The 24,711-nt window shown below is 36.7% G+C and overlaps 2 protein-coding genes across 2 annotated transcripts in view; both read right to left on the bottom strand.

Moving 5' to 3' along the window:
• The window catches only part of dvl1b (dishevelled segment polarity protein 1b), a 71,149-nt gene extending 67,854 nt beyond the window's left edge, over positions 1-3,295 (bottom strand). The window contains exon 1 of the mRNA XM_022682675.2: positions 2,865-3,295. Coding sequence (XP_022538396.1) covers positions 2,865-3,034 — 170 coding nt within the window. The 5' untranslated portion in view covers positions 3,035-3,295. The remainder of the gene's footprint in view (positions 1-2,864) is intronic.
• A 13,049-nt stretch (positions 3,296-16,344) lies between these two features.
• Positions 16,345-24,711, bottom strand: part of mxra8a (matrix-remodelling associated 8a) — a 42,941-nt gene continuing 34,574 nt past the window's right edge. Inside the window, exons 6-10 of the mRNA XM_007234742.4 lie at positions 19,997-20,158; positions 19,078-19,135; positions 18,862-18,971; positions 16,863-16,937; positions 16,345-16,741 (exon numbers count right to left, since the gene is read on the bottom strand). Of these exons, the coding sequence (XP_007234804.3) occupies positions 16,716-16,741; positions 16,863-16,937; positions 18,862-18,971; positions 19,078-19,135; positions 19,997-20,158 (431 nt within the window). The 3' untranslated portion in view covers positions 16,345-16,715. The remainder of the gene's footprint in view (positions 16,742-16,862; positions 16,938-18,861; positions 18,972-19,077; positions 19,136-19,996; positions 20,159-24,711) is intronic.

Below are 24,711 nucleotides of genomic sequence, written 5' to 3'. Positions count from 1 at the left end.
GATAAATATTGCGTATCCTGAAAATTACTAATGGAAGTCAATGCAAAACAATTTCAATTAAAGTCAATGTAAATTATTTCAGTGGAAGTCAATGTAAATCAATAATTTAAATATAAAGATACAAAGAAATAAAGAAATATAAAGATAATTTAATGAAAGCCAATGTAAAAGGCTTTCAATGGAAGTCAATGTAAAATATATCAATTAAAGTCGTACAAGATTTAAATGGAAGCCAATGTAAAGAAATTTCAATGAAAGTCAATGTAAAAGATTTAAATGGAAGTCAATGTAAAGAGATTTCAATAAAAGCCAATGTAAAAGGCTTTCAATGAAAGTTAATGTAAAATATATCAATGTATGTCAATTTAACAGGATTTTATAAATTAATAAAATTCAATGTAATTAAATCTTTTACAAGTACTTTTTTTACTAATTTAGAAGATTTAGTTACAGAAAGTGTCATCGGTCCTGTTTATTTAGAATTTGAATGACAACATTGAAACATAAAAAAAAAAATCAATGTGTTTAAATAACTGCAGAATTTAAATATTTAGTCATTACTAATGCAATTTTAGCGTGTGAAAGTATGATGATAAAAACAATTTGAAATATCTTGAAAATTATTTCAAATATTGTATTAAAATATTTTTACTATATCCCTTAACCCTTATTTAAACATTTCTTACTCACTGAAAGACACAACCTCACAACGCCATGTAAAGTTATTAACACTTTATATACACTATACACACCACACCTAGCTATAAATGTTTGTGGATACCTCTTTTTTAATAAATGCATTCAGCCTTAACTTTAATTTGCACCAATTGCTGACACAAATTTGCAAATGCACAAACATAACATGTCTAGAAGAAATGTTCCGAAATTAAAATTTTATGTTCTCTCCTTATGCACTCCCTGTTCTCCCTGCCAGTGCCCACATCCCGCAGCAGAGTGCCCGGACTGAGGTAATGACAGGCCCTAATTCCCGGTGCTGGCCTTCCCGACCGGAGCAAGTTTTCCTGGAGAGCCGGCCTTCGAGGCACGCCTACAGTCTTCCAGCTAGTGAGCACCTACACTGTAGCTGGCACAGTGATACACTACTTACTGTTACAGGTTATCTCATTTTATGAGATACTAAGTCATTATTCTGAGATAAATTCATTATTTTTATATAATAATTCATTATTTTGAGATATTTATTCATTATTATGAGATATTAAGGCATTCATTTGAAATACTAAATCATTATTTTGAGATATAAGTGGTTATTTTGAGACACTACCTCGTTATTTTGTAATAAAGTTGCTATTTTAAAATATTAAGTCATTGTTATGAGATATAAAGTCGATAATTTGAGATACTAAGTTTTTATTTTGAGATATTAAGTAATTATTATAACATATAAAGGCATTAATTTGTAGTTATTTTGTATTAACAAACAAGTATTAACAAATTGGAAACACTGTAAACACTGTAAATCATTATTTTGAGACACTAAGTCGTTATTTTGACACACTAAGTCGTTATTTTGAGATATCAAGTAATTATATTGAGGTACTACATCATTATTTTGAGATATTAAGTCATTATTTTGACATATAAGTCTTTATTTTGAGATACTAATTCGTTATTTTGAGATACTAATTCACTGTGAATACTGCAAATTGTGCATATTAAGTCATTATTGTGAGGTACTAAGTCAATATTTTGAGATAAAAGTTGTTCATTTGAGATGTCATTATTTTAAGATACTAATTTGTTATTTTGAAAAACTAAGTCATTATTTTGAGATGCTATCTTGTTATTTTTAGATGTTATCTCGTTAGTTTGAGACATTAAGTCGTTATTTTTGAGATACTAAGTCGTTATTTTGAGTCAAAATAATTATAACCCAGGATTTGTTTTGTTTATTTAATGTGTTTTTTTTTTATAAACGGCTAATAAAGACACTAGCTAGCTTAGCTAGCTAGTTTTACTGGAAATGTACAGTATGGTAAACTGTGCGTATTAAGTCGTTATTGTGAGATACTAAGTCAATATTTTGAGATACAAGTTGGGTTTTTTATATTATTGTAGTATTTCAGAATGACTTTTACAATTTTACAATTATTTTATGTGGTGGGAACGGACTTCCATATTTCCCAGATTAGCCAGTGAGCTTCTATAATGTAGCCCTTAATATTAGCCAGCTAACTACACCTTAATACCACACAAAATAACTGCTAATAAAGGAACTAGCTAGTTTTATTGGAATAATACAGGTGTCCACAGACTGGAATCACTTTAAATACTGTACATACTGTAAACTGTGTGTATTAACATATACGTGATTTATTCATTAGCTAATTACAGTATAAATCCACAGCTTTACACACACACACATACACACACACACACACACACACAGCTACACAGCTATCAGTTTATTTAATAGCTCGGTTCTCCCACACAGCACTGTTGTTAACATTAGCTAAACGCTAGCTGGACTCGGCTAGCTGTTAACCTGCGATAACAGGAGATAACAGGAGCAGGTGATAGAGCCATTATTATTATTATTCACAGACAGGAAGAGCTGCTGCTGCTGCTGCCAAGATGACAGCTTCATTACAGAGGAAACACGAGTGGAGAACAACACACAGCCTGATCATTATTAACATCATAATAATAATAAAGATAATAAAACAGAGTGAACAGCCCTTTATTTATCCTGGCTGATGTAGATTCTTATTGTTATTATTAGCAGTATAAATAAAAGCTAATAAAGACTATATTATATATTATTATAATAGCTCTATCCACTAATATAGGCTAGATATGGTTATATATATACAGGGAAAGGCAGGCGGAACCCGGGTACTCACCCGAAATCCTGGTCCATAGATTTAAAGAAGAATTTGTAGCTGTTAACCGGCCGGTTATTGAGGACATTTTTAAAATCCGCCAGAGTGACCTTATCCGGAGCGACCGGCAGCTTCACCAGGTACGGAGTCTCCTCCTCGTCTATATGGTAGATTATTTTAGTCTCCGCCATGAGGAGGAACAGTCACCGGAGACCCGGGCTCGGTACCGGAATATCGTCCTCAGATTAACCGCAGCGGACTCTCAGCGCCACCGGGGGAAGGAGCGAGCCGCCTCTCCGCCGCTGCTCTCCGGGATCCGGACATTGTGGAGCCCGCTGGACTCGCAGTGCAGCCGCAGGTCTGGAACAGGAAGGGAAGGATCTGAGGGAGACTCGGCCGGAGAAACACTGCCAGCCTGCTGCATTATTCCGAGCGGATTCCCTGCCCACTGCTGCCACCAGCAGGCCTTATAATAATAACAGAGACTCCCACAGACAGCTGGGCTCTGACAATAGCCCATCTCTCATATGGAGCCTTTAAAAAAAAAAAAAAAGCTGATATACAGTATGTGTTTATATCTAGAGGGTTTATATTTTATATTTACCTGACTTTTGAATAAACTTATACTTTATTTAAAATATTTAATAAAAAATATAACCAAAAATATATAATAATAATAATAATAATAATAATAATAATAATAATTTTGCCTAAATCATCTCTGCTAAAAAAAAAAAAGTTCAGTTCAGCCAGTTTTTGTATTATTTTAGTATCTCACAATAATGACTTAGTATCTATAATTATCAATTTATTTATTTTATGTGGTGGGTGTGGGCTTCCATATTTTCAAGACTATCCGGTGAGCTTCCATAATGTACCCTAATGTAGCCCCTAATATTAGCTACACCTTATTAATAATAATAATAAGAAGAAGAAGAAGAAGAAGAAGAAGAAGAAGAAGAAGAAGAAGAAGAAGAAGAATTGCTGATCCACATCCCCAACTTAAAAATGATGAGTTTCTTTGATTTTACCAAATTGAAAACCTCTGGAATACAATCAAGAGGAAGATGGATGATCACAAGCTGTCAAACCAAACTGAACTGCTTACATTTTTGCACCAGGAGTGGCATAAAGTTATCCAAAAGCAGTGTGTAAGACTGGTGGAGGAGAACATGCCATGAAGATGCATGAAAACTGTGATTAAAAACCAGATTTATTCCACCAAATATTGATTTCTGAACTCTTAAAACATAAGAAATATGAACTTGTGTTATTTGCATTATTTAAGGTCTAAAAGCTCTGCATCTTTTTTGTTATTTCAGCCATTTCTCACTTTCTGCAAATAAATGCTCTAAATGACATAATTTTTATTTGGAATTTGGGAGAAATGTTTTCCGGAGGTTATAGAATAAAACAGCAATGTTGAACTCTACCATAAACCTATAAATAGCAAAATCAGAGAAACTGATTCAGAAACTGAAGTGTTCTCTTAATTTTTTTAGGGGTTTTAGGGATTTTAATGTTCTTGTTTGTTTTATGTAAATAAAAATGCCTTTCCATTAATATAATGAGTAACCAATTATAATACTTTAAGAAGTACATGCTATTACAATATAAGACTTTAGCCCTCTGTGGGATGAGTTTTATTTCATTTGTGTGAAAAGAATAAGCAATAATGCAGCTGTATATGGAAAAGATAAAGAACACCATAAGGCAGGGGTGTCAAACTCATTTTGGCCGAGGGCCACATTGGCATATTGGCTGTCCTCCGAGGGCCAGATGTAACTTATAAATATAAGAAAATGTAACCAAATGTAATATATGTAAATGAATGTAATTACTCCTTAATGTTAAATAACTCTCAATATATTATTTATTCAATCAAATATTACAGTTGCATGGAAAAAATGTTTGCTTGTTGCTCTATTAACATAAATCCTGTTATGAAATCCAAAAACTCCATCAATCAAGAACCAAACTATACAAGTGAATAGAAATGACATAAAATACAAGTTATATTAACTTTGATCAAAACGTTTGATACTGAAAAGAGGCTTAATAAATATAAAATCAAAAATTGTGAGCTGTGACAGATTTAGCATTTCCTCATCCAACCACTAGTGGGAGCTGCAGCAGCACAAGCCCGCAGTCTTTACTGAGTCAGAGCTACAGCCCGGCCACGGGCTACAGGGCTCAGCTGAGCCAGTCTGGAGCGTTTTTAAAATTTTAAGTTCTTCTGTGTATGAAATAAAATAACCCCACTAACCGGATAATACAGCTCTCTACAGTTCATCTTTCAGCCCAAGCAGCTAACAGCAGCAGTTTAGAGCAGCCATCCCGGAGTCACTGCTCGGATTACATTATAAACAGGTCAGTTAGCGCGCTGCTAACCTCAGGATGTTTATAACTACGGAGTTTAGAACACACCACGGCTGCAAGGTTAGACTGTTGAAGGCTACTGGAGACTATTAAAGGCTATTGGAGGTTATTGAAAGGGTTATTGGGGGCAGAAATCAGTAAAGGCTGGTTAGATAAGTGATTCACCTCCTCGTCCTTTGCTGAGGTGAAACTGCGACTAGCGATGTCACAGTGATGTTTATTAACCTCATTAAAACAGATTTTATCAGCTATTGTCTTATAAATATTTACACATAATTTATATCTCTTCTAAAAAGCGTTTATTTTGGTCAGTAACACAAAATGCATACCGGTCTTTCGCCTTGAAGCACAGCCGTCCGTCTGCATCAACTTTTCTTTTTCTGGATATTATGGGATAAACATTCCAATTCCACCCGCGAAGTTACACCTTCCCTCCGGCAGGGTTTCCACATCAATGACTACACTGCCGTGTAGTGGCAGTAAGCCGTAACTTTGCGGGTAATACAATCGACAAGCATTGTGGGAAATGTATTTTTTGGTCAAAGAACGCTTCTGACCTATTTATTATAGACACTAAGATTTTACAAGCTCTCGCGGGCCACATAAAAAGACGTGGCGGGCCACATTTGGCCCGCGGGCCTTGTGTTTGACACATGTGCCATAAGGGGTTCAAAAGCTACATTTTATGATACCTGGTCACCTTTTATAACATATATTGAAAGTTTACACAACTTTAAATGGAATGAAACTTGATATTTTCCTGTAATTTATATCACATATAATGAACTACAGATTTTTTTAAGTACTCAATGTATATGATAAAGAAATAAGTAAAAGTAAAATTATTTTTGTGTTTCTTTTAAGAGGTTGACCAGCTGGTCTTGAAGTGGGGTTTTTGTAGCAGCTATCTCCTCATGATGCTGGTCACCTGTGGAAAAATCATTTAACCTACTACCTACTTTTGTAAGTACAAAACACCCCCGGTCCAACCAACTGTCCGCTCCACATTAAACACAAGAATTTTAAGAATAATAAACAATATTTTGCATTATTATAAATGTGTTTGTTAACCCGCTATGGTACGGTGTTGCCCTCAAGTCAAGTCTACAGTAGATAAAATTGTGAGAGAAGGTAACGACATTTTATAATAAGTGCTTCTGCTACCATTCCAGCAATTTATTCATTCTAAAAACAGGCTTTTTGAAAGGTCCTGGGACCTTTTTCTGGCATTGACAGCTTTTCCTGTTTACCTGAAAACCCACTGTTCTGGTAATGATGCTGAAATAGGAGCTACTGTGGACATCATTTACACATCACTCTTCCCTAAAATTGCTAGATTATTTGTTAACCAATTAATTTTTAACCAATTAATTCTTAGCTAAAAAACTAAATTATGTTTTTCTTCAGTTTTTTTGTGAATTTGTTTTCCTTAAAGACTCTGAACTGCAAAATCTTGCATTTTCGATTATTGACTGGACCCTGAAGGTTTAATTATAAAAATAATAAGATAAAAATGTGGTTGTTCTAAAACTTTTGACCTGTAGAGTATATCGTCGCTGTCCTGTCCTATGAAAAACACTTATCTCCATTTTTGTTGATTTTTAGTTTAGTACATAATTTGAACAGACAAATTGGTCTGATGAACGGACCAAAAGAAACTCTTCAAAAAGACATAAAATAAACTCTTTTTAGACCTGCAACACTCTTCCCTAAAATAGCAAGATTAGTTCATTAGGGAAAAAAACTGACTGAACCACATTACACATTTTAAAAGTATTTTTTTCATGCTTTGTGCACTTCTCACCAATCATTTACGGACTGCCGGTGTTTATTTGAAAGCGGTGTTTATTTAAAATAAAATTCATGCCACAGAACATTAAAGTATTGTATTGTACTAGCCTGCACTTCTTAAAGAATAATATTAATATATCGATGACTCAATATATTAATGGAAAGGCATTTGCATTCAAATCATCAGTGCAAATATCAAAGAGATCACAGATGTTTTCTTATGCATTAACGGGTATTTAACGGGTATTTAAATGTAAATTAAATAATTAGTGTTAAATTAGATAAATTAAATTATATTTATATTATTGGTGTTAATCACTACACAAATATTTATATTTAAAATATCACCACAATATTCTGTTTGGCAGAGCCTTTTTACTGTATTATTATGTCTCAGGGAAGTTTTGATGCGCTGCCACTTTGATCAGGAGATCGCCGGTTTGAATTCCGTTTATGCTGCTTGCCATCGGCTACCAGAGCCCTGAGAGAGCACTATTGGCCTTGCTCTCTCTGGGTGGGTAGATGGCGCTCTTTCTCTACATCACTCCAGAGGGTGATGTCGATCATCACAAGGCGTCTGTGAGCTGATGTATCGTTGTGCTTTTCTCCGAGTGTGCTGTGATGCTACTCGGCAATGCTGCATCAGCTGAAGTTTGAAAAGAAGATGCAACTGACTTCACATGTACCAGAGGAGACATGTGCTAGTCTTCACTCTTCTGGTGTTGGGGCATCACTAGTGATAGGGGGAGTCCTAATGAATGGGTTGGGTAATTGGCCGTGTAACTTGGGGAGAAAATGGGAAAAAATGATTCCTGACAACACTGGCTGAAAACACATGTGACCAAATGGTAGTAAGTTAGTGTCCCTTGTATCATAAAGAAAAAACAAGTTGGATGAAACAAAATGATAGAGCCAGCAGTGACTGGATGTGAGCAGTCCTATGGGGGTCCTTTTTTTGCTGATGGATGGTGCAGCGGAGACTGCTGACTGGTGCAGTAACAGGTGGGCTACTGATAAATGTACAAATTGCTCCTATACAGCAGGTGTTTCTGAAAAAAAAAATGGCTGAGGAAGGTGTTCATGTGGGGTTTCCATTAGTTTGTACACCACCTGTATTTATGAATTATGACTTCATGTCACACACAATGGAAAAAAAACATGTTTTTTATATTCTAATCTCAGTAGGGTGATAGTGTGTGATTCAGTGCCAGGCTTTACTTCCTGCTGCACACTTCCTGCTGGAGCTGCTCAGTCTCTGTTTCTAAGCAAAATAAGCTGCTGGGGAAACTCAGATATTACAGTGAAATCCTATTATAAATAATCCACAGACATAATTAGATCTGTTCCTGTTTCCGCTTCTCCTCTCATGCTGGCACTAGATTTCACACTTCAGAGTCGCTTATGACCACCTACAGGAGGAATGTCTGACCATGAGAAAATAATCCACAGGAGCTCCAATGGATGAGCACTGTAATAAAACATATGACTCAAAATTTCTATTTTATTAAAATGTACAGCACATTTAACTGTATTTTCACCAGTCGCAACATCTCATCTGATTGGAGGTCATCAGAAAGACAAGGACCATGTGGTGGACCAAGTCTCAGATGACTCTCTGCTGCCAACAAAGTACCCTAGTAAGTAGGTCATACAGTATGAAACAAGGCCTTCTGCAGTCTAAAAAAAAGTCATTTGGAAGTCAGTCAATCTCTACTAGACATGTGGTGCAACATTTCATCAACTGCTGATGGCGTGGTCCACACTAGCATTTCTGTTTTAATTTTCGTCATCTTAGCAACGACTTTATTACTGCACTTCTTTACCTAAGACTTAGTCCAATGTTAAGTTGTGCTAAAGGTGCTGTTGCCATGTGGGTCAGTCAGACAACTAGACAACTTCCTGTACCAGTTTTCTCCAGTTTCCATTAGTCATTTGAAGGAGTAGGAAACAGTAGTCACTGCTCACTGGCTTCATCTGTAATTTCTCTAAAGAAACTTCTTCTACTTTAAATAGTTACAGAGTTCTCTGTGTTTCTGTGTCTTTTTCTATTTATTATGATAAAAGTGTAAATGTGTAAATGCTGCAGTATGGAGTGCAGTAATGCAATCTGTTCTAATACTGCATTACTACAGACTTGGTAAGTTGATTTTTTTTCATTCTTTTTCAAAACTCAGTTTGTTTTCATTGCTACTTTTCATTGCTAACCAATTATCAATTATCAGTTTTTAGTTCATTTGTTTTCCTTAAAGACCCTGCAGTTTACCGCAAAATCTTGCATTTCCGATTATTGAATGGACCTGAAGAGTTTAAATGATAAAAATAATAAGATAAAAATTTGGTTGTTCTAAATCTTCTGACCTGTAGAGTATATATTATTATTATGTTAACAAGGTCTGGCAACCTGAAAAAAAAGAACTCCTTTTTTTGTCGATTTTTAGTTTACTACATAATTTAAACATATAAACAATCTCTTCTACTGTCATTTTTTTGGATTAATAGACCAAGAGAAATTTACCAAAAAGACATGAAATTAACTTTTTTTCCATTGACTTCCATTGAAAGTAAAGAAGAGGTTTTAAACAAGCCAAAGTAGGTTTTACTTCTCTCCTCTAAAGTTGCTGTTTTGGAGATACTTGTTTTTCATTGGACAGTGACGATATGTGTATGTGTAATGGAAATTGCCCATATTTAAATAAAATATTTTAATCATTTATTAATATATTTTTTAATCATTTATTAATCATTTTAATCTAGTAACTTTTATCTTCCTTTTATATAGCATTACAATCCCACACTTTCTTCTTGGTGCAAAATGTTTTGCAATATACACATATAATGTATACATTGCTGTGAAAAAGTGCTTTTTACAAATTCAAAAACAGACGAGAAAACAGTCATTGACTTCTATCATTCTGGAAAAAGTTACAAATCAATTTCTAATGATTTCGGTCTTCAGCAAACCGCAGTAAGAGCTATTATTCATAAATGGAATTAACATGGAATACCGACTGAAATTACTCCAAAAGGGCATGAACAGCTCATCCAGGAGATTTATCCCAAAAGATACCAGAACAACATATAAAGAACTACAGGCCTCATCTGCCTCAGTTACGGTCAGTGTTCAAGGATTTAAGGATGATTCAGATTTTTTGACAACAAAAAAGACTGGCCAAAATTGGTGTCTACTGAAGAGTTCCAAGGCATAAAATGCCTGTCCCACATTTGCCAAAAAACATCTTGATGATTCCAATACCTAGACCTGTTTTGTGTGTTCTAAGTAACAGAACACAGGAGTATGTAAATGTTTTTGTGCCCTCTAGTGTTGACCCTCGGCCCACTCACCATCATTAAAATGATGTAACCGTTTTAACAGACTACAGCTGACTCAACGCTGGCTATGCTAACAACAGTGCTACTGGCCATATGTGTCAGGATCCAGTAAAGGCACTGCTGCATGTTTCCTGACTCAGTCCAGTCACTTCCTGTCTCTGTCATCTGTTATATAACAGAACCCGAGAGAAAGAGAGAGAGAGAGAGAGAGAGAGATGAGTTCAGCATGGGTGATGTTACTGAAGCACATACCAGAGTTTGATGTTCTTATGCACTATATGGACAAAGAATTGGGACACGTTCTCATGCACTGTTTCTTCTGAAATCAAGGATATTAAACAAGTTTATCCTGCCTGTCCAGAAGACCCTTTCCTCCACATTCTGGATTAGCATTGCAGTGAGGATTTGATTGCATTCAGTGATAAGTGTTGAGAGTAATGAGGCAGGATGTTGGATGAACACCATGACGCCTTTTCCTAAATCATGGACAGTTCAGCAAATCCTCATTGAAAAAAAAAAAAGAATTCATAGCTGTAAAACAGGCCAATTCCAAACCCTCAAGACTGTGATGTAACAGTTCAGAGGTTTTGGAATTGGTCTGTTTCACAGCTCTGGCCCACACAGACCAATTCCAAAACCATAAAACTGTGATGTAACAGTTCAGAGGTTTTGGAATTGGTCTGTTTTACAGCTCCGGAAGTTGTTTTATTCACATTCCTCAAAATGTACATACATCCAACTACTAAAACAATATTTTGAGCCTAAGGCTTTACAATAAGTGTACATTAATTTACAGTACTTATGACAAAATGTCTCATCTAATTTGTAATCGCAACTAGTTAAGACATTAATAATTAATTAATAATTAATCTTTAAACTAATGTCTCAAATAATTATTATTTACTACATTCTTAAGTCTTAATGTTAAATATATTTACATTAGAGTACAAATATGCTTCTTTTGTAAGCAGCACACTTCTAATATCCTTCGTTGGGTAGAAAAAAACATTTTAATATACTGTGCTACAATTTTTTAGGGTGTTACAAATTTACTTTATTTTTTTTAAAGTAGTAGTAGTAGTAGTTTAATTTAGAGGCGAGTATATCATACTGTAGCTTGCTACTAACCCCGGCTAGCACTGCTGGAGCAGCATTAGCATTACCCGCTAACCACGCTAAGCGCTAGTTAGCACTTCGCTGTTCAGAGGTGAGAATATCAGGCCCATGTATACTGTACTACAATTCTTAGGGTGTTGCAAATTTACTTAATTTTTTTAAGTAGTAGTAGTAATTTAATTTACTTTCTTAAAAGTAACATGATACACTGTACTAGTGTAACAGTTGTTTTTAACACACTTTGCTAAAAATGTGCAAAAGTATATTTGGAAATAAGTATTTTAGAACTATACTGAATTACATAAAACTAAAAGTAAAATTCACTTTAAATACACAATATTGTACTTTTCAAAAAGTATGATCAAAGTTTACTTTTAAACATTCGATAAAGGCATAATTTCAAGGTACTTTCAATATATTTTAAGTAATTACATAAAACAGCACACTTAGACATTTCTCAATATGTTTTAAGTACAATTAAGTATATATATTTTCACCAGGATTGTTTCTGATGTTTTTATAAGGTTTTATCAGTGATTTCAAATATGTTTCTGAATCGGTATTCCGACATTTGATTTCCAGTATTTTGGTCTCTCCCCATTTTAACAATTGGTCTCTCCAACAAATAGAATACTCGTCTTGCGTGACTGGTAATAAGCGTAAACTGACTTGCCTATAAGGACTTTGAGAATCCCCAAGAGCAGAATAATCATGAAGGCAAAGACTGAGTTTATTGAGTTTATTAATGAAGTTTTAATAAAAATGCTTCTTGGCATAGCCTCCGTGAACAGACTGCAGAAATATTACATCATCGGTACCAAAAATAGTTCATGCCAGCTTCAGACCCAGTGAGCTAGGAGCCAGTGGGCAGTGAAACATACAATATTTAAAAGAAATTCAGTCACATAGAAAATGGATGGATGGCTGAAGCTTGGTATGGTTGTTATATTATGGTCTATCCAGCTGTTTGTTCCTGAACAATTACACACACGCCAAAAGAACTAAGAAGAACAACTGGGTGTCATACTGGCTGCCATATTGGATATTTTATATTATTCATCAGAAAGGCCTCAGATACTGTTTTTTTTTTTTTATAGCTGAGCCAAAATACAGTATACAGCTCCAGCATCCAATTACACAAGTCTGTCTGGGTTAAAACTGCAATATATATATTTATATTGTACCGTTACTGGAGCTGAATAATTGGCATGTTTCATGTGTTGGCGCTGCCATTAGCGTAGTTGTGTAAGCGCTTCTGTTTCAGGCTTCACAGCTTCTGACCATCTGCGGCCGTGAAGCTCCGAGCTAAAGCGTATTCTGCCAGTCTAATATTCACAACCCAACAGCAACACGGGCAGCAATTACAGCCTGAGCCCTGAAAACGCAGGAAATGAGATCAGCCAGAGGATAAACAGGAGCTCAACCCAATTAAACATAAAGCTTATTGAAACAAACAGTACGGGAGGTTCTTGGGCTCTTCAGGGGGGCAGGACTGGAAAAACATACAGTGGATGAGATGGAGAGACTCTAGAATCTACAGAATATAAAGTAGAAGTTAGATTCACTGTACTGTTGAGCCCTTACATTAAAACCAACAATTAACAAACAATTAACAAAACTGACTATCTGGTTACACTGCCGTCTGTCAAGGGTCAGGACATATACCCTGACAGGCCAGAAGTCATATGAGAGCAGTATGTTAAACTAAGCATGAAGTGGCACCTCAAAATCATAAAGTGTGGTGAGGTGTTATCTTGTGAGTGAGGCCGATCACTGGCCAACATTTTAAAAAATTATGGGAGTTGAACTGATGCCTGAGAGTGAATGGGGAATAACCGTGCTAAGTGCTAGTTAGCTCTTTTGCCATTCAGAGGCGAGTATATCGGACTGTAGCCTGCTTCTAACCCCGGCTAGCACTACTGGAATAGCATAAGCATTATCTGCTATTAGCGCTAAGCGCTAGTTAGTTCATACGCCTTTCGGAGGAGAGTATATCGGGCTGTTGCTTGCTTCAAACCCTGGCTAGCACTGCTGGAGCAGCATTAGCATTATCTGCTATCAGCACTAAGCGCTAGTTAGTTCTTTTGCCATTCAGAGGCGAGTATGTCAGACAGTAGCTTGCTGCTAACCCCCCGACTACCACTGCTGGAGCAGCATTAGCATTACCCGCTAACCACGCTAAGCGCTAGTTAGCCCTTTCACTGTTCAGAGCCAAAAATATCAGGCTGTAGCTTGCTGATAACCCCCCGGCTACCACTGCTAGAGCAGCATTAGCATTACCTGCTAACCACGCTAAGCGCTAGTTATCTATTTCGCCGTTCAGAGGTGAGTATTATCAGACTGTATCTTGCTGTTAACCCTAGCTAGCACTGCTCTTTCTCGCTAGTAAGATCTTTCGCCATTCAGAGGCAAGTATATTGGACTGTAGCTTGCTGCTAACCCAGGCTAGGTCTGCTGGAGCAGCATTAGCATTACCTGCAAACCGAGCTAAGGGCTAGTTAGCTCTTTTGCCATTCAAAGGTGAGTATATCAGACTGTAGCTTGGTACTAATCTCGCCTAGCACTCCTGGAGCAGCATTAGCATTACCGGCTAACTGCACTAGCTCTTTCGCTGTTAAGAGATATGTATTATTGGAGTGTAGCCTGCTCCTAACCCTGGCTAGCACCGCTGGAGCAGCATTAGCATTACCCACTATTGTAGCCTTCCCATTTACCATGGTAAAACAAGCTATGTGGGACGAACCGCTAGCTAATATCACAGTGTAGCGCTGTTTGGCTAGCCTTAGTGGAAATTTAAGCCTACTGTAGAAAAACAGAAAGCACTTTACTTCCCCAAATAAACAGCTTTCAGGAGAGAAATCTGTGTAGATTAACATCCAGCACTCGTTTGGCTTTAAAAATAATGTGCATTATAATCCAGCGTGCCTTGAGCATGAAAATAGACTAGAAAAAAGACGATTATTGACACTGAGCTTTAAAATCTGAAAAATACAGTGGTAATAATAGCGACTAGTAGTGTCTGGCTAGAACTGTCCATGCAAACAAGTGCTAACCTGATTTTTGGCATGTTAGCGTATATATTTATTTTTGAACTTGGCTTTAATTGCTTTAATTTTATGGATAATTAGGGAAAATGGTGTCACAAACTAGTAAATTGCTCAGAGAGAGTTAACTGTTGGCTTGTGCAGTTATTTTTAAAGCTTCAGCCTAAAAAAAAAAAAAACCTGCAGATGATGCAAGTTGCTCTACATCCTGAAGCTCTGTGGAAGTCTGACGGCTAAACGCCTTAATAATTAATTATATACTGTACAACTGTAAGGAGTATTATCTGAGAAATGCTGTAAAAACATGTCTTAAGATGCTCGCTCTTCTACAGTACCAGTATTCATGTTTTTTTTTAATACATCTAGAATGATTTTTTTGCTTTTTTATTATTTTTTTTTCTTAGTTTATTGTTTCATTAATAAGCCATTTAGCATAAGGATAATAGCAAAATAGCCATGACTAAACAGCTTAAATAAACCTCGCACAATGAACAGCAACTCATCAAACGTATTCACATGAACGAATGACTTTGACAAAACAAAAAAAACAATGAAAAGAAAGAGGAATTAGAATAGCGCACCAAGCTTAAGTACCATAGAGCTCTAAGTAAAAGACAAAATACGACTCAATGCAAATCAATGCAAACCTAATACCATAATACATATACAGGAGCACAAAGTAAAGCAAATATTTTGTTTTTTGTTGTGTTGTGTTAATGGAATATGAATTATGTTTTTAAGCAAATATGGGCTTTACTTAAAGCAGCACTAGGTAGGATTTTCTTGATTTTTGATATTTTTAAAGAAGTAAAATTACAGCTTGAACCTCACTGCAGCGCTGCATTGAGGTGTAATAGGAGGAATAGCAGTGCTCTCGTGTCTGTGCCGGAGCTCATCTGAGCTCAAACCAGACTCTGTAAGTTTTCCGAGGCGGCCGCGGCCAACGCTCGCGAGAACTGCGACCTGCTTTCCGACCTTTAGTTCTAACAGTTCTACAAGGACTACTGGTTCATTCTTTACAAACTAACATACAGACACTCTGGCAGAAGCTAGAAAGAGACCAAATATGTCTGTGAAAGCCAGAAAACGAGAAAGAGAAACTAATCCGCCTGAAACATTTATTACACTCTACAACTGTAGGGGGAGCCAGCGAGCACAAAATCTCAATTCTACCTAGTGGAGCTTTAAGCAGCACACTGAAGCATACAATATTGTATTTTAAAAATGAGAAGCAGAAAAATACCCTGGCCAGAATATCCCTTTAGTGAGTATTTATGGTCCCTGTGTCCAGAAGAGTGGTCTGTTCTCAAGGCAGTGAAGCCCCACAACTGCAAATATACTAGTGCATCTCAAAAAATTTGAATATTATTGAAAAGTTACCTTATTTCAGTAATTCAGTTCAAAATGTTAAACTCTTTATCTATCTATTATATGTATCACACACACAGTGATCTATTTTAAGCATTTATTTCTTTTATTGTTGATGATTATGGCTTACAGCCAATAAAAACCCAAAAATCAGTATCTCAGAAATTTAGAATATTATATAAGACCAGTTGATACTTGTGGCAGTGTGGGCAGTGTGCCAAGTCCTGCTGGAAAATGAAATCCACATCCTTATAAAAGTTGTCAGCAGAGGGAAGCATGAAGTACTGTAAGATTTTCTGGGAATACATTGTACTGCAGTGATGGTTTGGAAAAACATGTAATCTGCTACTTTTATGTAGATGCGGATTTCATTTTCCAGCGGGACTTGGCACACTGCCCACACTGCCAACAGTACCAATTGGTCTTATATAATTTTCCATTTTTCTGAGACAATGATTTTTGGGTTTTCATTGGCTGTAAGCCATAATCATCAACAATAAAATAAATAAAACAGATTAAAATAGATCACTCTGTGTGTAATACATCTATATAATATACGAGTTTCACATTTTGAACTGAATTACTCAAATAAAGTAACTTTTTTAATGATATTAAAATTTTTTGAGATGCACTAGTACTGTATATATTTCAGTATACGTGAAACAGCAAAGACGGACACAGCACACACTCTCTCACACACATATACAGCAACACTAATTCAAAAAAGGCCTCTCTGGTCTCTGTTCTTTCTCTTTCTATTTGATTCATTCTTTTTTCATCCTTTCCTCTCGTACAGTTCGGCTTGTATCCACCCCTGGACCAGCCAGCGGTCGGCTCTTCTCTTTTACTTCCAGGATGACTTCTCCATCTCTGCAAAACATAAAAAATCACACACAGACGTATTTTAAACAGAAATACATCAATATATCATGATAGAACTAGCAGCTACAAATGTGGTAGAAACAAAAGACGTATTAATTAGTTATTTTACCTCTGTCCAAGTCCACGACTTTCGGTGAAAAGTGTTTGGACATCTCCGCCTCTTTCAGGAGGTTGTTTTTGTAGTCTGTGAGAGAACAGAGTAGAGTGAACAGGTATTAATCACTATAGTGTTGTAGTACTGGAGTCCTGGTTTGGTCTCTGTGTTTGGAGATCTGTTTGTCTTTTTTTGGCCTGTGGTGATGTTTGACTGCCTTGTTGGCAATTGGCTGGTTTTCTCTCCACCCAAACGTTCAGATTCTATTGACCAGATTTAATAACTGGGTAAATAAGCAGAGCTATCACTCTAAAACAATAAAAAAGAGGTTTTATTTATTTGGTTTGTGTTGAATTTGCTTGGTCTGAGACTGAGTAGCCACTCACTTGATAAATTAATTGTGTCCCACCACTAGAGGACGTAGTATACAATAGTATCTGTATCGCCTCTTTCTCAACCTCTTTTGGAATCTGTCTAGTCTCGGTTTCAGGGTGAGGTACATTCGGAAAGAGGCCAGTGCCAATTTAATGTTTTATTTAAGAAAATATATAATGAAATTAACTGTATCTATCGATTATAAAAATTAATCACAACTACGGCTGGGTCTCGAAATTTTATACCAAAAGTCACCAACCAAAATGTCTTAGCACTACAGAGTTAGCGAAAGGTCTCAAATAATTCTGTGATTAGCTGCAATTAATCTAACATTTTCTTTTTCTACATTAGTCTACACTAAGCTTGATGTTAGATTGGCCAAAACAAATTATATTTATATTAGTATATTAGTGGTGTCAGTTGCTTTAGAAATTAATTGTATTCATCCCAACAATATTCAGTGGAAATGTACCATCAGCTTATCAACTGTGTGTGTGTGTGTGTGTGTGTGTGTGCGCATGTCTGTGCATAAGAGATAGAGAGGTTAATATAGTCATATGAAAAAGTTTGGGCACCCCTATTAATCTTTATCATTTTTAGTTCTAAATATTTGGGTGTTTGCAACAGCCATTTCAGTTTGATATATCTAATAACTGATGGACACAGTAATATTTCAGGAAATGTGCAATATGCATTAAACCAAAATTTGGCCGGTGCAAAAGTATGGGCACCCTTATCATTTTATTTATTTGAATACTCCTAACTACTTTTTACTGACTTACTGAAGCACAAAAATGGTTTGGTAACCGCATTGAGCTTTGAACTTCATAGCCAGGTGTATCCAATCATGAGAAAAGGTATTTAAGGTGGCCAATTGCAAGTTGTTATCCTATTTGAATCTCCTCTGAAGATCTAAAAACAAAGATTGTTCAACATAGTTGTTCAGGGGAAGGATACAAAAGTCTGTCTCAGAGATTTAACCTGTCAGTTTCCACTGTGAGGAACATAGTAAGGAAATGGAAGACCACAGGGACAGTTCTTGTTAAGCCCAGAAGTGGCAGGCCAAGAAAAATATCAGAAAGGCAGAGAAGAAGAATGGTGAGAACGGTCAAGGACAATCCACAGACCACCTCCAAAGAGCTGCAGCATCATCTTGCTGCAGATGGTGTCACTGTGCATCAATCAACAATACAGCGCACAATAACACTTTGCACAAGGAGAAGCTGTATGGGAGAGTGATGCGAAAGAAGCCATTTCTGCAAGCACGCCACAAACAGAGCCGCCTGAGGTGTGCTTTTGTGCTTTTGCATACCAGGTAATGCTAATTACCACAGCTAAGAAGGAATGCTGTCTCTGTTCCATGCTGTTCACAGGCGTGACATCCAAACACTGAGTTTGACAGCACAACGTTACAGTATTCAGTGTTAAAGCAGCTTTATATATATGCACTGTAACCCAGAATCTTCTTTCTATACTTACTTTACTCTTTATAAACCGAGGAAGTTGTGACGCCCTCAGATTCAACATGGTTGGTCTTGGTTTTCTGATTTGGACTAGGTTCTAGTTGTCCTCACTACAACACTTATTAATCAGTGGTCACACTGTTCTGGTTTTCTGATGGCCTGTCAGATAATCTTACCAAGCTTTGTCTCCTCCGGGCAGCACGTCTTCATATCCGGGACGCATCTCTCGACGTCCACACTCATTTGAGGCATTTGAGGCGTATGAGGCACTTGAGGTACATGTCCCCTGAAGGAGGTAAAAGCACAGCATGTATAATTTTTGCATAGATTTTATGATTCATAACTATCATTCTGCAAACAGGCTCTTAATGGAGCCACCTTCAGGTACTCACATGTATTTCACAATAGGCAGCTGTGGTTTTGTGATGGCACGTGGGTCATATTCCAGAACTGCAGGCAGAGAGAGAATTAAATCAGAATTTGTCACAAAAATAAAAAAAAAATCTCAATTTAATCTCAAGAAAAAATAACAGGAATTCATAAAAAGAATTGAAGAAAAAAAAAATCACCGGTGTCAATTACAATGTACATCACGTAGTTTCTTTTTTCAAATGTTTTGTTGGACAGAACATTGATTGAGACCTGTTGTCCATCAGAATAGATCATAAACCGTGGCTCCGATTGGTCCAGCAGGCTAAGCACTGCCACTATTATCCCGTTCATGTAGCCTTGCTGTCTCTGGATGGGTAGATTGCGCTCCCTAAAATAGATTTTGTGTAGAGCAACAATTCTGTTTCTCACATCCTAAGAGAGTTCTTTGCCATGAGGCGCCATCTTGAATATCCAGTGACCAGTATGAGAGAATTGTACCCAAAACACCAAATTTAACAGCACTGCTCCTCATTCACAACTGTGACCTTCTAATACTAATAAGTCACGTGACACTGAGGAGGGAAAATAGCTAATTTGGCGCAATTAGGCCATTTACATATATGTATAGACATGAATGGCTGTGTGCTGAGTTATTATTTTGAGGGCACAGTAAATTTACACTATTATACTGTTGCTGTACACTGACTACATTGAATCAAAGTGTCATATCTTCAGTGTTGTCCCATGAAAATATATAGTAAAGTATTTATAAAAATGTGAGGGTTATACTCACTTTTGTAAAGTATTTATATAATATGATAATGACAGAAACACGATTAAGGCTTTTTAGGCCTTAATCCAAACAAAGTAATATAATATGCTTTTAACATGACCACGAATATTCAGACATCTGCAGAAAGTTTGAGAAGTACCACTAACCTCGCGTCTTCCACCGGCGGGTGAGGAGGATGATGGCCAGAACTATAAGGGCCAGCAGGAGAAGTGTAGCCAGGATGTAGCCTAGCTGCTGCAGGAAGTGAGCTCGCTGCTCCGGCAGGATGACGTTGATGACCCGAGGTGGCACCTCCACCACGTTTGTGTCTATAAGAGAATAAGGCAATTATGCAAGATGATTAGGTAGCTTCCACAAACTCTGCAAACTCATATTTGTGGTGGACGTTGAGTCATGCTATCTTCACCTACAAACAATAGAAGAAGAAAAAGAAGTGGAGATGTGGCGAAATCCGTCTCCTCTAGGTGTGCAGTATGAGAACAACAGATTAAACTGGTGAATTCTGTATCTACTGTAACTGTAGATTAACTCTTATTTATAAACAGATATAAAATGAGGAGACAGGACACTGATTGCTGTATAAATGGGAGTTCTCGGAACATAATCATGGAGCCCATTTATGGATAAAGCCCCGCCCTTCAACAAAATGCAACAATCAGCTTTCTGCTTGTGCAGAAAGAGCAGAGGAGAGTCAGTGTGCTGGTGGAAAGCACCCCTTGCTGAGGAGATCTGTGCAGGTGCAGTAGCCATAACAAGCTGAAAAATCAAGTTTTTTGTGCGTTATTGAGTCGAAAGCATGAGTTTTTTAATGGCCACATTACACCCAAAACACAATCGTGATTAATTAAGAAAATTAGAGATTTGCAAGGGCTACTTTTCCTGTTGTTACGATAACAAAGACATACTGACACGCCCTAAATCAAGCTGCATGGTGCAAGGTTGAAGTATCTCCAATATATTGGTAAAATAGGACTAAAATTAATACTAATTAGGACTAAAATCTGCCTACACTCGAAGTAAATCACATTCTGGCAGGAAGCAGAATTTGGCACCTAAAAAGAAAAAGGACCACTTAAAAATGATGTGTTTCTTGATTTTACCGAATTGAAAACCTCTAAAATATATAAAAAGAGGAAGATGGATGATCACAATCCATCAAACCAAACTGAACTGCTTTGATATTTTCAACAGGAGTGGCACAAAGTTATCCAAAAGCAGTGTGTAAGACTGGTGGAGGAGAACATGTCAAGATGCATGAAAACAGTGATTAAAAACCAGAGTTTTTCCACCAAATACTGATTTCTAAACTCTAAAAAAAACTTTTTAAAACATCATTTTTGTTATTTCAGCCATTTCAGCCATTTTCTGCAAACAAATGCTCTAAATGACAATATTTTCATTTGGAATTTGGGAGAAATGTTGTCCGTAGTTTATAGAATAAAACAACAATGTTCATTTTACTCAAACATATACCTATAAATAGCCAAATCAGAGAAACTGATTCAGAAACTGAAGTGATCTTTTATTTTTTTCCAGAGCTGTATACAGGATACCAAGCACATTAACTTTGATCTGAACTTGCAGGTGTAAAAGTGGCCTAAACATTCAATGTTTCACATGTTGTACTTGCACTTTATTTCATTTAACACAAAACAGAACTGAATATTTTTTAATGGACGTTTATTTTGAAGTGCACATGGAAATACTGTTAAATAATGTTTAAAATGTGCTAAATCTTAATCTAAGCTGAGCCTAAACTTGTTGACATCATTTACCCATTCATGAGCCACAAGGGGGCACTGCGTTCTCATAAAACTACTAAAACAGGAAAAACTATTAAACCAGATCAAAGAAAAAACACAAAAATCCAGCATTCTTCTGCACAGAACCGGCATATATATATATAGATTTATATATGCTCCAACTTCAACCAACATTAAAGCAGCCACCATATTAAAGCCACTGCCCAGCTATTCAGAGAATTCTGAGGCTCAGTCTGATTGGTCTGTCTGTGTTGAGCTTAACGCCATTTCTGCTGGCCTTAATGTGATGGGAAGAGTCTGAACTGCAGTTCTGGGGGAAAATGTTCACTCTGAAAGTATCTCAGCAATGTCTGGAGCAGACGCTCAAATTTCCTCTGTTTTTCCCTGTCTTACCCACTGACAGACAGAGAGACAGACAGTAAGACAGACAGACAGTAAGACAGACAGACAAGAGCTCTAGCACATTGGTTTAACTCTCAAAAACAGAGATCAGATAAAGCTGCTCACAATCAGCTGGAAACGACCCAGAGAAGGTGAGGAGATCCAGATGTAGAAGGTGAACGGGTGCAACACGCCAGAGTCTAATGGTTTCTCTTTAACTACCAGTGAGCCTATAAAACCGGGCCGTCCATACACTCATTTACCTTCATTTGGCTTAACCCTTTAATGTTCTGCTCAGATTGTGGTAGAGCACATTTTAAGCCATGATAGATAGACGATAGACAGACAGACAGACAGACAAATAGATAGAATAAAACAACACAAATACAATCAGTGAACATTCAGGAAGAATAGATAGCTATATAAATGACAACTAAGGTAGATAGGTCCATTAATGTGCTTTGTATTTCTATCAGCAATAACAGAAATATCAGTGCAGTAAATGGTGAAGTCAACAATAAATAATAAAAAATCTACAGTGAAAAAATATAGTTTTACAGCAAGAAAATTATGATTATTATGTCAGTCCTGATGCTGTCAGTCTGCCTGCTCCGGATTCTGAACTACATAAAAAAAATCGACTTCCCAGCATGCACTCTACACCAGACTTCCCTGACTCCACTGATCCCACTCTCCGAACTTCTGATTGTTTCCACCAGACCTCCTGTGTATATATACCCCTCTGTTTGCTCTCCTCATTGCAGAGTATTAAATCTAGTTTACTAGCTCTTCTACAATGCATTTCCTTTGTATTCCTGCCTTTTTGTTACTGACCCTATTTTGTATTACAGACTTTGTATTACATCTTATTCTTGCCTTGCCCAGATTATTCTTTGTTTATTTACCGACCTACAGCTCTGAAAAAAAAGAGACCACTTAAAAACGATGAGTTTCTTTGATTTCACCAAATCAAAAAACCTCTGGAATATAATCAAGAGGAAGATGGATGATCACAAGCCATCAAACCAAGCTAAACTGCTTGAATTTATTTTTGCACCAGCAGTGACATAAAGTTATCCAAAAGCAGTGTGTAAGACTGGTGGAGGAGAACATGCCAAGATGCATGGAAACTGTGATTAAAAACCAGGGTTATTCTACCAAATATGGATTTCTGAACTCTTAAAACTTTATGAATTCAAACTTGTTTTCTTTGCATTATTTGAGGTCTGAAATCTCTGCATCTTTTTTGTCATTTCAGCCATTTCTCATTTTCTGCAAATAAATGCTCTAAATGACAATAGTTTTATTTGGAATTTGGGAGAAATGTTGTCCTTAGTTTAAAGAATAAACAATGTTCATTTTACTTAAACATATACTTATAGATAGCAAAATCACAGAAACTGATTCAGGAACTGAATTTCTGATTTTTTGACTCCTCTGTTGCCTTCCACATTTTCTGTATTGGATTTCCCATCTATGACCTAGCTTGCTTCACTACTCTCTGGTATGATGTTTTTGCTCGCTGGCCTATTGTTATTGACCTTGCCCGTCCCTCATTACTCTTGTAATGTGTGTAGAAAATCTGCGTGTTTCTACCTCGTGTCTGGCCTGTGTGGCATATTGTCATGATATCAGAATGAAAAACTCTGCAGAGGGTTTTAAATTTAAAATGAGAAATACAGGAGGAAGACATCAAGAAGAGAGGACAGTAAATTAAACTAGCTAACCATAAAAAAATGTAACATATAATGTAACACAAAGTCTAGTGCATGCAGGCACATCATGACTCTGAGCACTGTCTAGATTCTTCAGCACTCCACTGCGCCCCATGCAGCTTTGTCACAGCTTGATAGTACCATGTTAAATTAGAGCCTTATTGAGACACAGAATGACACAGCAGATCAGATCTGTGTGAAATTTACACAAAGAAAATCCAAAGACAATCTTTTGTTAAATAAAGAGTTATCCTAGCCCTGTACACTTATAATCTTTCAACTGGAAAAGACAGCCTTTGGGTAAACAAACAAATGTTAGGACCAAAACAATACCACAAAAATGAAATATATATCACTCTGACTTGAAATTGAGATATATTGAGAAATATTTTATAAGACATATTTCACTTGTATTGAGCTACTACAAAAAGAGAAAGTATTACATTGTTTTTTTTTCTTAGTAAGGATGTTAAAGGGTTAAATCTGCAGTTTTAAATCAGGATCAGATACAGACCCTGAGGTGTGGCACAATTTTGCTTTTCATGGCAGTAAAACATAACAATAAAAAAGAAAGGGTGGGTAACGGGCTCTGAGGGAAAATGTGAAGACATCCCACTGCGGTTTAGCTGAACTCCCTGCTTTTGTGCTTCAAGAGGAAAATTTTATCCAGGGCATTAAAAACCCTGACACCAACCCAGAACTGACGACACCGACACTGCCCCACACTCAGTCCAATAAAAACATACAACAGAACAAACATGCCGTCTAGACCAGAAGAGATGAAGTTAAAAAAAACTATAGATAATCAGCAAATAAACATACTTTGAACACACAGAGTAAAGATGAGTTTGAGAAAGTGGTGGAGAGATAAAAAGAGTGAGAAAGGCATGAAAGAAGGGGCCGGGAGACGGCAGTCTGGACTCACTGAGTGTTTTGATTGGATCTCTGAGACAGGGTTCAGGTTTAAAGACTCGCTGCTACTGCAGAAACAGTTGGACACTG

The sequence above is a fragment of the Astyanax mexicanus genome, chromosome 24 (assembly GCF_023375975.1).
Source record: "Astyanax mexicanus isolate ESR-SI-001 chromosome 24, AstMex3_surface, whole genome shotgun sequence".
NCBI lineage: Eukaryota > Metazoa > Chordata > Actinopteri > Characiformes > Acestrorhamphidae > Astyanax > Astyanax mexicanus.
The sequence above is the reverse complement of the archived record's forward strand: the minus strand, read 5'-3'. Positions and strand labels throughout refer to the sequence as shown.